At 31.7% G+C, this 16,227-nt stretch overlaps 1 protein-coding gene across 4 annotated transcripts in view; it reads right to left on the bottom strand.

Moving 5' to 3' along the window:
• Positions 1-15,896, bottom strand: part of LOC126741996 (high affinity cationic amino acid transporter 1) — a 50,959-nt gene extending 35,063 nt beyond the window's left edge. For 3 of the 4 annotated variants that reach the window (XM_050448517.1, XM_050448520.1, XM_050448519.1), the window contains exons 1-7: positions 15,839-15,896; positions 9,467-9,698; positions 4,097-4,225; positions 3,846-4,001; positions 3,685-3,789; positions 3,535-3,633; positions 3,191-3,369 (exon numbers count right to left, since the gene is read on the bottom strand). In XM_050448517.1, the coding sequence (XP_050304474.1) occupies positions 3,191-3,369; positions 3,535-3,633; positions 3,685-3,789; positions 3,846-4,001; positions 4,097-4,225; positions 9,467-9,698; positions 15,839-15,844 (906 nt within the window). In that variant the 5' untranslated portion in view covers positions 15,845-15,896. Of the gene's footprint in view, positions 1-3,190; positions 3,370-3,534; positions 3,634-3,684; positions 3,790-3,845; positions 4,002-4,096; positions 4,226-9,466; positions 9,699-15,501; positions 15,670-15,838 lie in introns of those variants that run through there. The other variant, XM_050448518.1, reaches the window with a different exon arrangement.
• Positions 15,897-16,227: the final 331 nt, after the last annotated feature.

Raw genomic sequence — 16,227 nt, 5'->3', positions numbered from 1 at the left:
TTAGATCTACTGTAAGAAAAAAGAAGAAATAATAAAATTTACGAATACTTATTAATTAAAGTAATAAAATAAAGGCAAATAATAAAATAAAAAATATATGAAAAATGAGAAAACGTTTGTCAAATAGGAATTTAATAGTCAAGTAGGAATTTAACCTCCGTGTTATAAGTAGATAGAGGTAAGCATTGCATTAAATTGACCTGATGTGGTGCACTTGTTAAATGGAAGGAGCATCTGAAGGCAAGGTCAAATTGTTGAAAATCAAGTGTGGTTCAAACATGCTTGTTATACACGCTTAAGTATTCCGACATCCTAGTATGAACTTGACGTCCAGATTGACCCACATAACCCGTATTACAATCCCCTCAACTCGAAAGAAAAATTATAGGTAAAGTTTAAGACGAAATAGAATTTTAAACCGTGCATTGGATGATGAAAATTTTACAAGAGACAAAAATACCTTCAAAATTAAGTTAGCTAATATCAAGCAATTTAGATCATTTATAAGGAATGTAACAAAATTACAACCATTTCTTTATGAAACGCCGATTTTTTTGAAACTTCCGGGCATTAATACAATATATTATACGTACTTTACTATGTATGTCAAAATACGTCAATTTATGTAGAAATCCTCCAACACAAATTTGGAAAAAATCAAAATTGGAAAAAAAGCAACTTTAGAATAAACAACTTGGCTTAAATCGTTCTATTTTAGACCAAGAATTTGTGATTAAGCCTTGTATACTAATTTCGCAAACATTTGGTTCGTTATGAGATAAACCTGTATCATTATGAGATAAACCAGGATCACCAACAAGACACTGTATCATTTCTGCCATAGGCAGCTTCAAGAACTTCTCAAATACGTTTTTGAGGAAGAACTATCAGATATGTCTCTTCTTTTTTATTTACGCTCTTCCAGGCTCTTTTTCACGCTTCTTCTGATATAACCAACGAATTTCATTGAACCTAGTAAGCTTTTAGTTTTTCGGATTTTTCGGAGATATCTTTCCAGCTTTTGGCTTATCTTATCTTCCGGATTCTCTATTTGGCTTTGAAATTTCTACTTCAGTTCATAAATATAACTGCTTTTCGTTTTTCAGGACTTGCTGGAAACAATGCTTATATGATAACAAGCAAATATCTCTGGTTTCAAATCCTTTTTAAGGTAATGTTGAGTGATTTCAATACAAGATCTTCTGGATAAAGCGTCGGCATTTTGTAATAGATTTTCACCCTTCCTACATTCTATTGTAAAGTGATATTCTTGTAACTGTTGAAGCCACCTTATTTTTAAGTGAAAGAATCATTTCAGAGAAACACAGTCAGTCCTAAGTCCATGCAAATATTTTTTGATATGTTCATTATAGATATGTTCAATAGCTTTTAGTGCTGCCAATAGCTCGTCTGATCACACAATAGCTCTGATAGCGTTTTACTGATATAAGCTATTACTTGCTCGCCATCTTCATACTTTTGTGAAAGAACGGCTCCAATTCCAACATTGCTGGCATCTGTATCCAAAATAAATGTTGGTCCAGGAATTGAATACATTAAAATTGCTACTCAGCTACCCGGACAAACGGAAGGCAATCCGCAAATTGAAGGCCACCTTTTTAAGAAAAAAAATAGCAGGAGGCCAGTATGTAGACGTGTGCAGGTTGTGCATGCAACCATGAAGACGAGACAATGGAGCACATACTTTGGGACTGCCGTGCTTTCTCGTCAATACGTAACAGCAATAACAGCTTTCTAGGCATATCCCATCCATCCCTTGAAAAGACCAAAGGTCCCTTGGCGACGTTGTCGCTCTCGTTGATTCGCTGCACTGGATGACGCGCTGAGCGAAAAGTCTCTACTTGTTAAACAGAGGGGCAAAATGGGCCTAGTGAGGCCTAAGTGCAGTGATTCTTGCACCACCCTCTGCAGTTGCAGATACAGATATCATGTAGGGCGAAAATAGTGTTCATGATAAAGTCACTTATTTTACTCTACGGCTTTAAATAATGTCAAAAAAAATAGAAAAACAAATGAAAGAAGAAATTCAGAAAAAAGAAAACAAAATATTTTTTGATTTTCTACGTAATTATTTCTAAATTTAAAAATTATTGAACTCCATTTGAATAGGGATCAAATTACGTCACTTTGCCATAATTAAATTAAACCTGTATCTTCTATGGTTTCCCAGGTCCCACTGTCGAATTTGTGACAACCTATACACTAAGAAAATTCGAATCTTAATCATCTCATTACAATATTGAACACATATACATAAGTATATGTGTTCATATGAAATACATAATTGAACTAAGCCCAAAGAAAATCAGGAACACACGCTTTCTATTCTCAACCTCACAATACTTTCACCTAGCCTGCATTGACTTCCAAGATATTTGAATTGCTTCCAAGATAAACAACAAAAGTGATTAAAAACCTTTTAAAGACACATAAAATAATTTTCGAGACATGATGATGATGACAAAAATTGGAAACTTTAAATATATTACTTATTTTGAGAGAATATAGTGTTAAAGGTGACATAACATCAATTTGGAAACTAAGGGTCAAATATTTATTCCAAATGTAAGATTCAATACTACTGATAAATAAAAATATTTCACTCATCGCTTTATTACTACGCCTTTTTAGTATTTGATGAAGATTTTTTATTTATCAATCTATCTACCAGCTTTCCAAGAGTAACCGTTATTAATGGCAATAGGTATATTATATTTTTTGCTTTAATAAACTCCAATAGCATTAGAGAGAGGGAGAAAAGTATCTATTAGTCAGTAAAATATTGCTAGTTTGGCATGTCTGAGTGTCATGAGATGAGTCAAATGAGATAGAATGATCGGTTTGTGTAGGATTTTTTATAAATAGAATATGATGTGACCAATAAGTGTTTTTAATTAAATGTTAGGGCTCCTATTGTATGTTGTAATGTTATAAGAGTGCCGTAAATTTTAGCCTTTAGTACTCTATAAAGACTTATTATCTTATAATCCTTTTAGATATAGACCAAATTGCTGCAAACAATACGAGAAACGCGTCGAGCTAATTAAAGTTTTTACCAAACAGTGGAGATTTGGAATTTTTATTTTCTTTCCCTTAATAATATGACAGTCCACCTTGAAAAGTACCTCACCTTTTTAACAAGATATTGTTTTTGCTAGATAAGATTTACCTGTAAATAATAAGGCACCATAAGAGTCAGAACAGTAGAAACTCCAAAATATGCCAAAAAAACTATAAGTAAAGATGTTATAATAGAAACAGGTATAGCCTTTCTGGGATTAGCAACTTCCTCTCCTGTTGTCGCTATACAGTCAAACCCGACAAATGCATAGAAACAAGTGGCAGCACCTAAAAATATGTCCCTCTAGGATCATTTTCATGACTAGGATGACTAAGAATGTAAAAACGGTGATCATGTTGAATTTTAAAAAAATTCTTAAAAGTAAGAACAAAACAGACATTTTACATTCTTAGTAATCCATTCTGTTACTAATTCTATAAAAAAAAATTAACCTTTTATCATTCCTTCCACGCCGAATGGAAAAAATCCACCATTTCCAATGGCAGTAGAGTTTGTAGTGTTTGCTGGTATTTGCCAGTTTGCCAGGTCAGCTAAAATATTAAATAAAAATTTATGGCAATCCGATTAAGAAAAAAATATACCTTTAAGTGAACCAGTAACTACTATAAACAGTACCACTAATATGTTTAAGACGGTCACAATATTGTTGACCATACTACTTTCTTTAAGACCAAATGCTAGGCCGACTAAAAATTAAATACATGGTAAGTTTGTCACTAAAATGCTAAAATGCAATTTTTACCTGATACAACTACTGATAAAATAAATGAAAAAAAATCAAAATAGGAAGACAAATATGGAATATTTATTGGAGCAATTTCCTTAAAAGCGTTTCCCATTGTATTGTTTAAGAGTGAGTCGATGTAAACGCTAATACCACGTGCTACACTGGCAGAGCCTAAAAAGTCATAAAAATATAATTTATTTGTTTTATTTTGTGTCTGTTATATAAGAAATATTAATAGCAACCTATAAAATTAAAGTTTTACACACCTATGATATATTCCAAGATAAGATTCCATCCAATCACAAAAGCAATAAACTCGCCTACACAGACATAGCTATAAATATACGCAGAACCCGCTCTAGGAACCCTGGCACCAAATTCTGCATAGCACAGACCTAAATATAAAAGAAGTTTCAATAGGTTTTTTTTCAATTATTTGATTTGAATAAAAGTATGACTATCTTAATATTTGGGTTCCGTTACAGTAGCCCCCCCCCTCCCAGTTGTTTAAGAGCATTAATTTTTTAGCACCCTATAGCTCTCACCTAGCACTACCTAGCACCCAACTTACAGAGCTAGCACCACACCCCCCAGCGAATTATAGAATATTTTTACCGGGGGAGGCTAATGTAACGCGAACCCCCCCCCCCCCCCGTTTGTGTTATTTCCCCAAAATTTTAGCACCCGATAGCCCTTAGGGGTATAGGATATGTATAGGCTTCGGGTAGAGTTAATTGGTTATATCGATCGACGCTGTTCGTCTTGAGATATGATTGAGACGTGTATGAATCGGTCATTTGAGAAACCCCGTCCATATTTTGGCGAAAATGACATTTTAGCATTATTATAACTTGAGGGTCTAGACGCATCGATTCACAGAGAAACCCCGCTTGTTTCCATATAACTACCATTCCAAATAAATATGGACTTCTGCTATTCATTTGAGAAACCCCTTAACTGCAGGAGTTATGGTGTTTCTCAAATGAATGCGCGCGCGATATCCCCACCTACGCAGTTGCTTCTATCGAAAACGTCAAGCAGTGGTCAGTATTATAAAAGTAAACAGGCCGGCTTGCGTTTATTATTTTTTATAAACTTATAATCACTTTACCTTTTAAAAAATCTACTGAATAAAATGTCTAGTGATAGTGATATCGACGAAAGTGTTGCAACGAATCCGAAAAAAAAGAAGGAAGGGTGTGAAACAAGTAGAGTATCAGTGTGAAAAAATAAAGAAATCGAGAGTGAAACATGAGGAATACACAAACTATAGGAGCCATGTTGTTCAACCGACTCCCCATTTATATCCGTGCAAGTATGTATTAATATGTTTTTTTTTTGTTTCATGTACTACAGCAATAATGTTTTTGTTATAGCTGCAAAAAAAATGTATACTGAACTTGTTTACCATGCAAGATGCTGAAATCGTGGACAATGGAATAATTTCATTGCAAAACAAGGACGAGCAAGATATTTTACTGCAAAACAACATAGATATCTTTGATATAAAAAGACGACGTGGCAAAAGAAATGAAGAAGCACCTCAGAGAAATTCATCACTTAGGTACCTAATTTATGAGATAATACTAAAAGGTAATCCGACAAAACATTTTTTTAGGTATTTGGTAAATGTTCCCGGAAAGACTAGAATCAATGTTTGTAAAAAAGCATTTCTTAGTGCCTATGGTGTTACCAATGATAGAATTCGAAGAATATGTAAACTTTCGGCTGCTGGCAGTGCTCCCAAAGATAAGAGAGGCAAAAACACTCCCGGAAATCCCGAAAAACCGAGAAATTGTGCAAAAAATCCATGAACATATTTCCTCATTTCCTACAGAAATTGCGCATTATACCACCCGTGAAGTGCTTTACCTTAACCCTCGTTTAAATGTTAAAATTATGTGGAATCTTTTTATAGAAAAGTACCCAGATTTAAAAAGTATGGTCAAATACAAATTTTATATGAAAATATTCAATGAAAATTTTGATTTACAGTTTCAACAACCGCAAGTCGACACATGCTGTAGTTGCGAGGAGCTGTGAGTTAAAATTAAGAGTCCTACCTTAAACGAAAATGCTAAACGGGTAGCGATTGCTGAAAAGATGGTGCATAATCGCCGTGCAAAAAAATTTTATTCCAAAATTTCAGAGATTCAGAAAAAATGTTCAGAAGATCAAACTGTTCTGGGTATTTGCATGGACTTTATGCAAAATTTGCAACTTCCTGTAATTCCAGTACAGGAATCATTTTATTTACGACAGCTAACAGTAGATGTTTTTAATATTCATGAGTTGCGCAATGATACTTCTAGATTTTACATCTATCATAAAGGAGACGCAAAAAAAGGACCCGATGAAGTATATTCCATGTTGCTGGATTATATTAATACAGAAATTAACCCATCTGTTAAAGAATTATATGTATTCTCAGACGGAGCCTGGGGCCAGAATAAAAACCACGCTGTTGTTCGACTGATGACGGCTTTGCAATCAACTGGTAGGTTTCAACGAATTTTTCAATATTTTCCTGTCAGAGGTCACTGTGCTCAGTCAGAGGTGCCATGTGACAGAGACTTTAGTGTCGTTAAACGGAAAATTAGACGAACTGATCGAATCTACACAATGAAGGTATGTGTCATTAATTGCAAATTCCTGTTCAATTCGTGGAAAATTCATTGTTAAACGTTTACAAACTCATGAGGTCTTAACTTTTCAAAAATGGTGGCCAAAGTTCTTTAAGAAGAATGTGCTCTCTAATGAGTCATATCAAAGAAAATTACCCAAAGAACTAAAGCAATCGTTCACTATCTCTAAATTCAATCAATTTGAATATTATGAAGACGGAGTCGTTGTAGCTCGAGATTTCATTGATGGATTGAAATCTCATTCATTTTCATTGAAATTATTGGCATCAAAGAGGATTAGTTTGCCCCAAGAGACACTTTATAATGGCCTTGTTCCTATCAATGTGACCAAACTGAATGACGTTAGGAGCTTGATGCAGTACATACCAAGACGAAGAAATACAAAACTTTTATGGGGAATTGACTCGGTGGGATACTCTGTAGATTACGTAGTAATAAATACATGATTTAATCATGAAATTTTTTAGGCTGTATTTATTATACTAGTTTACCTTAACCTTAATAGTCTAAAAATTGGCATTCATTTAAGAAAGAAACCCCGTATGTTTCCAAATTTCAAACTTTTTTTGAGCTAAAAAATAATTTTTTTGGTGTGCTATTATGTTGTCTTAAATTTTATTATTCTTCATTAAATTAGTATTGAAACAACTTTAAATTTATTGTAACTTCTTGTAGGACGTTATATCCAGTTTTCCCAAAATTGTATTTTTTGGACTTACGGGGTTTCTCAAATAACCGATTCGTATGTTTTATTTTGTGTATTTATTGTAGAAGATAAATTCAACTGAGAAGCCACGCGCGTCATATAAAAAAGGACAGAAAAGTGTATATTTCTTGAGATGGAAAAAGCGATTGGGTGGTGTAAAAGCGAGATGGGGAATCAACGAGCTCGTTGCCGCTGATGACACGGTGGCTTATTCTCAGTTGAATTTAAATCAACAGAGGTTTTTTTAAATTTTGCCTTCATTATTTGATTTATAACCTAAATACTTTTTTGACAATATTGTTTTTCTTACTCGATGACCTTGGTTAATTTATTATTTTACAAATTATGTACAGGATGGCCCAAATTCTAATTAATAATAATTTGATGCTTAAGAAAATGACATTAAGAAATTAAAAAAAACATATATTAGAATTTTAATTCGCAGATATAGGCAGGTCTACCTACAGGAGGTGGCATGCCTTATTTTCTCCCATAAATACAGGTTTGTCCTACAGAATCCACGATATGTCACCCGCCAGGGGAATAATTTGCGGCTTCCCATTCCAATATCTGCCTTGGTAAAGAGATCAATTTTTTATGAAGGTATAAAAATCTTTAACCACCTACCAGAGGACATTAGAGGGGCAAAATCTCTCATCAAATTTAAGTTTCTCTTGAGGAGATTTCTGAGTGGTCGAGCTTATTACTCTGTGGCTGAATATTTCAACGACAATCAGATTTTAATTAATTAAGGGAGACCTGGCTCTTTTCCTAACCTGTTTGTTTTAAATGTTTTTCTTTTTTTTTTTTTATCCCTAAATGTTACACTGTACTTAGTTAAGAAAAGTTAGATATAGTGGATTTTATTGATTCAAGAAAGGAAAAGGAAGGAAGAACAAAAAAAGGAAGAAAAGGGGGGAGAAAGAAAAAAAAAGAAAAACAGAAATGTAAATTTTAACTGTTTAACTTTGATTCGTCATTGTAACTTGTATTTTTAAATATAATTTTAACCCTGTAACTCTGTCTCTTTAGGATTAGGTGAAGCTTTGTTTATAATAATATTTTGTTCAAACAATAAAGCATATTTGAATTTGAATTTGAATTTAAAGTGAAAATTCTGAACAATAATATAGGTAGTTTTGTTTGCAAGGGGTTATTTTTAACAGATATTCGTTTTTGGTAGACCTGCCTATATCTGCGAATTAAAAAGCTAATATATGTTTTTTTTAATTCCTTAACGTCATTTTCTTAAGCATCAAATTATTATTAATTAGAATTTGGGCCATCCTGTACATAATTTGTAAAATAATAAATTAACCAAGGTCATCGAGTAAGAAAAACAATATTGTCAAAAAAGTATTTAGGTTATAAATGAAATAATGAAGGCAAAATTAAAAAAAACCTCTTTTGATTTAAATTCAACTGAGAATAAGCCACCGCGTCATCAGCGGCAACGAGCTCGTTGATTCCCCATCTCGCTTTTACACCACCCAATCGCTTTTTCCATCTCAAGAAATATACACTTTTCTGTCCTTTTTTATATGACGCGCGTGGCTTCTTCTCAGTTGAATTTCTTCTACAATAAATACACAAAATAAAACATACACGTGTCAATCATATCTCAAGACGAACAGCGTCGATCGATATAGCCAATTATTTTAGCCCCCCCCCCGGTAAAAATGTTATGTAATTCGCTAGGGGAGGTGGTGCTAGCGTTCTAAGTTGGGGGCTAGGTAAGGGCTATCGGGTGCTAAAATTTTGGGGAAATAACACAAACGAGGGGGGTTAGCGTTACATTAGCCCCCCCCCGGTGAAAATATTCTATAATTCGCTGGGCGGTGTGGTGCTAGCTCTGTAAGTTGGGTGCTAGATAGTGCTAGGTGAGAGCTATAGGGTGCTAAAAAATTAATGCTCTTAAACATCTGGGGGGGGCTACTGTAACGGAACCTAATATTTGTTAAAAATATGAATTTAAAAGTATGTCGTTTTAATTAAAACACATTTTGTTAACGAATTTTATTTTTCTCAGTTTTTTAATAAATTGATTTTTCTTTATTATGAATGTCACAAAAACTATGTACTTAGTACGAACAAAATTTCAGATTTGTAAGTATTCAAAATATAGAAATACTTTGGCCCAGCTCTCAGATCTTATAATTCTTTATGATCAAAAACCAATTGCCATTGATATTATATCAATAACCAATAATAAAAATCCAAAACCTGGGTATTTTTAAACAAGATATAATACATGCAAAATTACCCATATAGATAGTGAATCTTACCGGCAAAAGCTGAAGCAATGGCTGCTAATACAAAACTAATGATAACAGAAGGACCAGCAGTATCCTTAGCTACTTGACCTGCCAAAATAAATAGTCCCACTCCTAAAGTACTGCCCACGCCAAGTGCTGTCAAGTCAAACACATTAAGAACTCGTCCTAAACGTGTTTCTTCTGCCGTTACTGGATTTATCACCTTTTTTCTTGTGATAACTTTCCATATTCGTCCCATTTCCTAATAAGATAGAAATGATTTTATGTATAATGAGGTTTTGAATCGGCGTGAATAACAAAAGCAATATATGTTAATCAATTTATTCAAGAGGTGTGAAAAATCTTTCTTTCTTAAGGTATAAGGTTTATTGAAAAAGTGGTGCTTTCATCCCAACATATTTTAGTTTATTTTTAAGATTTTTAAAGCTATTATAGTTAATATAGTTTGCATGGGGCTGCCTTATATATCTTAACGATCTTAACAGTCGCGAATATACCAGCAATTCTCAAGCATTCAAAAATCATCTCGATGGAGCGAGTGGAGAGCAAACTTTGCGATATCTTGGGGCACACGTAAAATATTAGGGAATGTTCCGCAATCATCGTCTACCTAACAGTCCTCGCCACTAGGAGGCCAGTTAAATTTTAAATATTGGTCATTTTATATCGAAATAAATAGTAGGAAATAAATAGAGTGTAAATAAATGTTTCTAGTAGTTTATAAATTCATTGGTTTAGTAAGTAATAAATCAGTTGACTATTTTTGTGTATCGAGTGTTTTATTTAATTCACATCAAAATGAGAATAAATAAGAATAGCTCCCTCATATCAATAACTTAAACGATAATCATATTTTATATGCTACTTTGTCCTAATGATTAATCAGTTCTGAAACCACTGTGTGAGCAGTTAGCTCAATTTTAAAATTTAGCGCCCTTTGGTGCGTAACTGCCATCTTCATCATTCATTCTGCCATTGTAATTTTTAGAACTTGCAAATATTTTCCAACAATGCTTCATGAACGATTTACCCAATATTTTTTTTAACCCCTAAATCATATGACTAACTTATTGGGTCACATGTATAATAAATAATTTTAATACAAAATACCTATAATACATAATACTAATTGTTAAAATTGTTGTCATCTATACACTATACAATTACTACAAACATATGTATATTATACAAACAAAAATAAGACACAATTTAGGGGTTTTAGTTTGATACTACATTTACAATCAAATAATTTTCACTTGCCCTTTTAAAATCTTTATATTTTCTAGTGTTTTTATTTCTATTGGCAACATATTGTAGTCTTAAGTCCATTGTGTTTAGTGTGCAAGTGTGTAATAAACCAGTTGACTATTTTTGTGTATCCAATTTTAATCCACACCGAAACAAACAGTAGAAGCGCTACAATGTTATTCTAATAGCTGTATCAATATACAGCGTGTTTCATAGGGAAAGGTACATATTTTAAATGCAATTAAAAATTATACAGTAGGTTGCAAAAAACCCGTAATTTATGAGTCTATGGCCCTTTATATTCAAAATAGAGGGGGTTTACTAAAAATACCCATTCTTTAAATTCAACAACATCTTCATTAACTCTGGGCTTTTTCCCCCACATTGTGTACTTACTTGTGGTGGCCTTTCTGAAACTTAGGACTACGAAAATAAAAAATCCAGGTCAAACTTCAGTAAAATTTTTACGGTTTGTAAAACTCGCTGTAAATTTAAAAATATATATTTGAAATTTTTAAATATTCACTGTTAGCGAATTAAGAAAGAAATATATCTAAAGAAAAATATATCTAAGAAAGAAATAAATCTATGCCTCATTTTCTCACAGAAAACCTTCGTATGAAGTTTTGGTTGAATATATTGTTTTTTTTTCTAAAATAAAAATATTGATTTAAAATGACGTGTTTGTCGAAAAAAATGTAGATTGTTTTAGAATCATCGTTCAAAATATCCTGCAAAAAAAATTATATATAATTGGTTTATAACTGATTTATTATTTGAGACAAAATATTTAAATTAATTAAGTAATATCAAAGATAAAACCAAAAAAATATATAATAAATTAGTTTCCAAAATTAATTATTTACGCTATAATTGAATACTGAAGAAAAACGTTGGAAAATCACTACAACTGGTCAAAATGTCTACAATTTTGCTCCATGCACTTCCTGACTCTCAAATAAATTTGGTTTACCGACTTTCGAAAAATTACTGAGCTATTTCGCAATTCATTACAAGCATTCTCTGTTTGGTCAAAACTGCTCTGGACTCTCAATATCTGCAAAACTTTGGATTTTAGATGTCTGAATGATGAATTTAGAGCTGAAAGCTGTAATAGATACAGCAAAGTAATTTATTACGGCTACATCTAACAATCCCCATCTTTGTTTGTATTTTACATATTTAAAAATAATCTTAATTCAAGATGTATTTTGGAGTTCATTTGAAATGTGAGGGAACACCATCATGTTAAAATGTCTACAATTGGTACAAATCACACACTTAAGTTTATATCAATAAAAATCTTTTATTTATTTATTTTTTATTCTATTATTGACAAAGATGAAATGAAACATCAATTATTGGACTGAATATTATGTTAAAGAAAATACTAAACACAAGCCTAGAGGACATCTATGTTGAGAAGTCCTAAAAGTACAATATACCTGATGTATTACTTAGGAAAGTAGCAGGTTCATGGAGAACATAAGAAATGGAACATAATTATTAGTAAATTATTGTGAAGGAAAGTGTGTATTATATAAAAAATTTTAAAGAAAATTTTAAAGGGCAAGAACTATGTATTAAGGCTATGAAGAGATAAAATACAGTGAGTAAAAAAAATTAGTACAAGAATAATATATTTGATCATTAACACAGTAATGGATGTTGTTTTGTGTAGTTTTATTTACTTTTAGTATTAACAACAGATCAAGTTTATTGCTTTTGTGACAAAAATGTAAAAACTTTGAATCAGTAGCTGGATTAAAACTGTGATTGTTAGTATGAACATGTCTGAAAATGTTAGATTTGGTGCTTGTAGCACAATGTTCACTGATAAGTATAGAAACTCTTTTACCAGTCTAAAAATATCCAATGTAAAAATGCATTGTAATTCTCACTTGACACCCTATCTGATAAACCCCTAATTTTTGTTCTGGGGGGACTTTGTCCTTACAGTTTATAACAAATAATGATCTCAATGTAGGTTTACTTTTCAAACTAGTATTGATATTATATGAATTAATTTTTTTTTGATTTGGACTGAGATCATACCTCAAAAAGGGATGGAAAAATATTTTAGGTCATTTGGTTGTTTGACTATATGATTATTGTTTAAATGTTTACTTAGAAGTTCAAAATACATTTTACTGATTAAATTTAAAGGAAAGTGGTTGTCAGAAGCTATTTGTTTTATAATGTCCTAAAAAAGTAAGAATGAAGGAAACTGCAGATTTCTGGCTAATAGGGTGGTTGGAGTCATAAGGGATGGTACTAATGTGGGTCCATGGTATATTGAAAATTTAATCTTGCTGTTGATGTGTGTTAATTTAAAACTTACAAATGCTAAAGGTTCATTAGTGTAAATAAACATAAAATTAATGGATGAATGTAAGGAGTTTATGAATGTGAAAATATTTTTAAGATCAGAGGTATTATCCATCTTATAAAAAAAGAACTTTTGATGAACTGAATTAGTATGATAAAGTAAGGTGTGGTTGAGCCAAGATCTCAACTTGTCACATGGAGAACCAGAATAAGAAACCACAGGATGGGAAACCATACAACATATAGAACAAGGGATAGGTGGATTAATAGGGGTCAGTTTAAATGTATTTCCTAAAATATTCTAAAGTTGTATTTACTTGTTTTAGTGTATTTTTGAATTTAAATAAAAATTTCTCAGTAGGACAGGAATTGATAACTAAAAAAATTATCTAAAGACATTTTTTCAACCTTTTTATCATATTGAGCCCCATCCCAGATCACAAAATAATCGCCCTTGTCTGCTTAAGTTATAAGTAATAATCTTGTTCTGTAAAGATTCCTAAGACCAGGGGGTCCACTTAAGTGGGAACAGCCTTTTCACCTATCAGAGCTGTTAATATATGGAGCCGTCTGGGATCTAAGTATGTTTTTCAATGGAAGGTCATTCACAAAGGTAAAGTTGTTTTCTCATGTAACCACCAACAGTTCCAAGTCTCTTCTTTTGAGGCAGAAGTAAAAATTGTAATTTAAACCTAAATCCAACATACTGTTTTCATTGTCTGTAAAAGTAACATTACTTAAATTAAGAGTTCTAAGGTGGAATGTGAAGTTCAGTGAGTTATTATTCTGAGTGTTATTGTGACGTTCAGATGTGAAAATTAAACTAGGAAAACTTAAGTTCATAATAGACCTTTCAAACTTACAGTGGCTGTTGAGTTGAAGAAATCATCTTTCTTAATTATTTTGTTGTGTTGGGAAAAGAATTTTAGTGTGCTATTACTAGTTCTAATCTATAAGTTACTACTTGCATTGAATGCCTTAGATTCTTAGATAAATAGTTCCTGGCATGTCATTTTTCTTCATGTTTAAAAGAGGCAGTGGTTATCCCTCTTCATAAGGGTGGGAATTTGAATAAGCCTTGTAATTGCTTTCCAATTTCTCTTCTATCTACCCTCCCCAAGGTAGTTGAAAAAGTAGCCAAAAGCAGAATTTTGTCTTTTTGGAAAAAAAAAGACAAAATTCTGCTTTTTGCAGGTAAAGAGAGTCACGAATGTGTTAAGGTACAATATTTACATACTGTTTTTCTTTATACAGTACCTAAATATCCTTTGATTTCAAGTGACATTCTCCAAATTTTGTCCTCAGGTTCCAACCTTTGAACTTGTTGGATGTGGTATGGATAAAGTCTATGTTTCTGTAGACATCGCCAAACCAAAACATGCAGCATGTCTCAAGTATTAATCATTCTTATTGCGCTGATTTCTAGATCGCAATTAACCACATCCATAAAATTTTATTCAACATCTAAAAATGATGCTTTTCTTTGTGTTTATGGAATTTTACTATAAGAAATGTACTGTGCCATTTGAGGTATCCAAACACTTTCAAAAACATTTTAAAGTTTGATCTACTAATACAAAACATCTATACAAAAACCATGTTAGCATGCCCTGATTGGAATTTTTAATTATTTTAAAATTCTAAAATTTTTAATTAATTCAACTTTATAAAGGATGTTTAAGTTTGATGTTATTAAAACTTTATGTGAAAAGTACACATTACATTGTTGATTAGAAAATCTAGTACTTAATTCACATACAAAAGAAAATTTTAAAATTTGAATGGTACAGGGTGAGTTTTCAAAGTAAGCAGATAATTCCTTAAAACCTAAACATGTTGAAAAATAATCCTACTTAAAACAAATATAATGCAGGAAATTCACTTTGACAGTGCTTTAAGTTTTATTATATTTTAAAAAATATTTAAAAAAATTTGAAATCTTGATGTTACAAGAAACAAAATGAGAATTTTCTCCAAACCTATACTATATACTCCATACACTACTTTATTATAGAATCTAAACTATCACATATTCACCACAGATTTGCTTATGTATAAAATGATAACATTGAGTTCATACCAATAATTGATCTCATCAATATTATCAATACCTAATTCAATATTTTTTAAATGACCATATTACAAAAATTACCAATATTTTATAAACAGGTAGTTTTAAGTTAATAATACAAAAATACAGGTTATTTTTCTAAAGCCTGCATCTGACTGCAATTTCTAGTTAATATTGGTCATGAATATTTTCTAGAGAAATTAGCATAAGTTAGATCAGCAGATCAAAAAGGTGGTAAAATAGCCAGGAATGGGCTTAAGCTAAATAGTGATGACACAGATAATACAGAATAAGAATAACTATCTGAGTGGTTACAGAAAATAAAAAAACTGAACACAATGGATAAAAATGATATAGTATCAATATTATTATATGTTTATAATTGACTATAACTCACCAAGTATTTTATTTATTTGTCTCACTACTTAACACTTAATGAAGAGTTTCATAATCGTAATAAAATATGTAATAATTTTTACGCCCAATTTCTTTTGTAGATAAAAGGAATTATCAGAAACAGGAAAATAAACAAAGACCATATGATTCACATTTCATATGATGTGTGTCAAAAAGGAGAATAAGTATTGGTGCAGTGGCGGAGCTGATAGATTAATAGTAATAGTAACAATTAAAAAATTATTCAAAGTAAACAAACATTTTTTAGGCGTAGCGAAGGCAAGGATATTTGCTTAATTAAGCATGCAAAATACAAAATTTGCATTTCAATTACCTACCGTCATTTATACGTATATTCGCCTCTATACTAGGAGACGGAAATAATAGTCAGTGACGTATTTTCAGCTTTAGGGCGCGCCGAGTGAAGCAAGGGAAGAGGGAAATAAATTCAGTGGCGGCAACAATTTCTCTTTAGTTATTATTTATAATGCCTATTATAATGGGATATTAATAAAGAGGTAAATATGTACTTCATATCTCCAGCTTCTTTCATACAAAGAGTTTCTATTGGGTATTACGTCACTTATAGCAAAAATCAATTTAGAAATCTTTTATCTCACACGCTCAACAATTATTGAAAAGAAGAAGAAAATAGACTTATTCACTTATTTAAAAGAAATATGAACTTAAATCTGTAACGATACCGTTCGATATATTTAATTTAATT

This window comes from Anthonomus grandis, chromosome 11 (genome assembly GCF_022605725.1).
Source record: "Anthonomus grandis grandis chromosome 11, icAntGran1.3, whole genome shotgun sequence".
NCBI classification, from domain to species: domain Eukaryota; kingdom Metazoa; phylum Arthropoda; class Insecta; order Coleoptera; family Curculionidae; genus Anthonomus; species Anthonomus grandis.
This window is presented reverse-complemented; position numbering and strand designations above follow the sequence as displayed.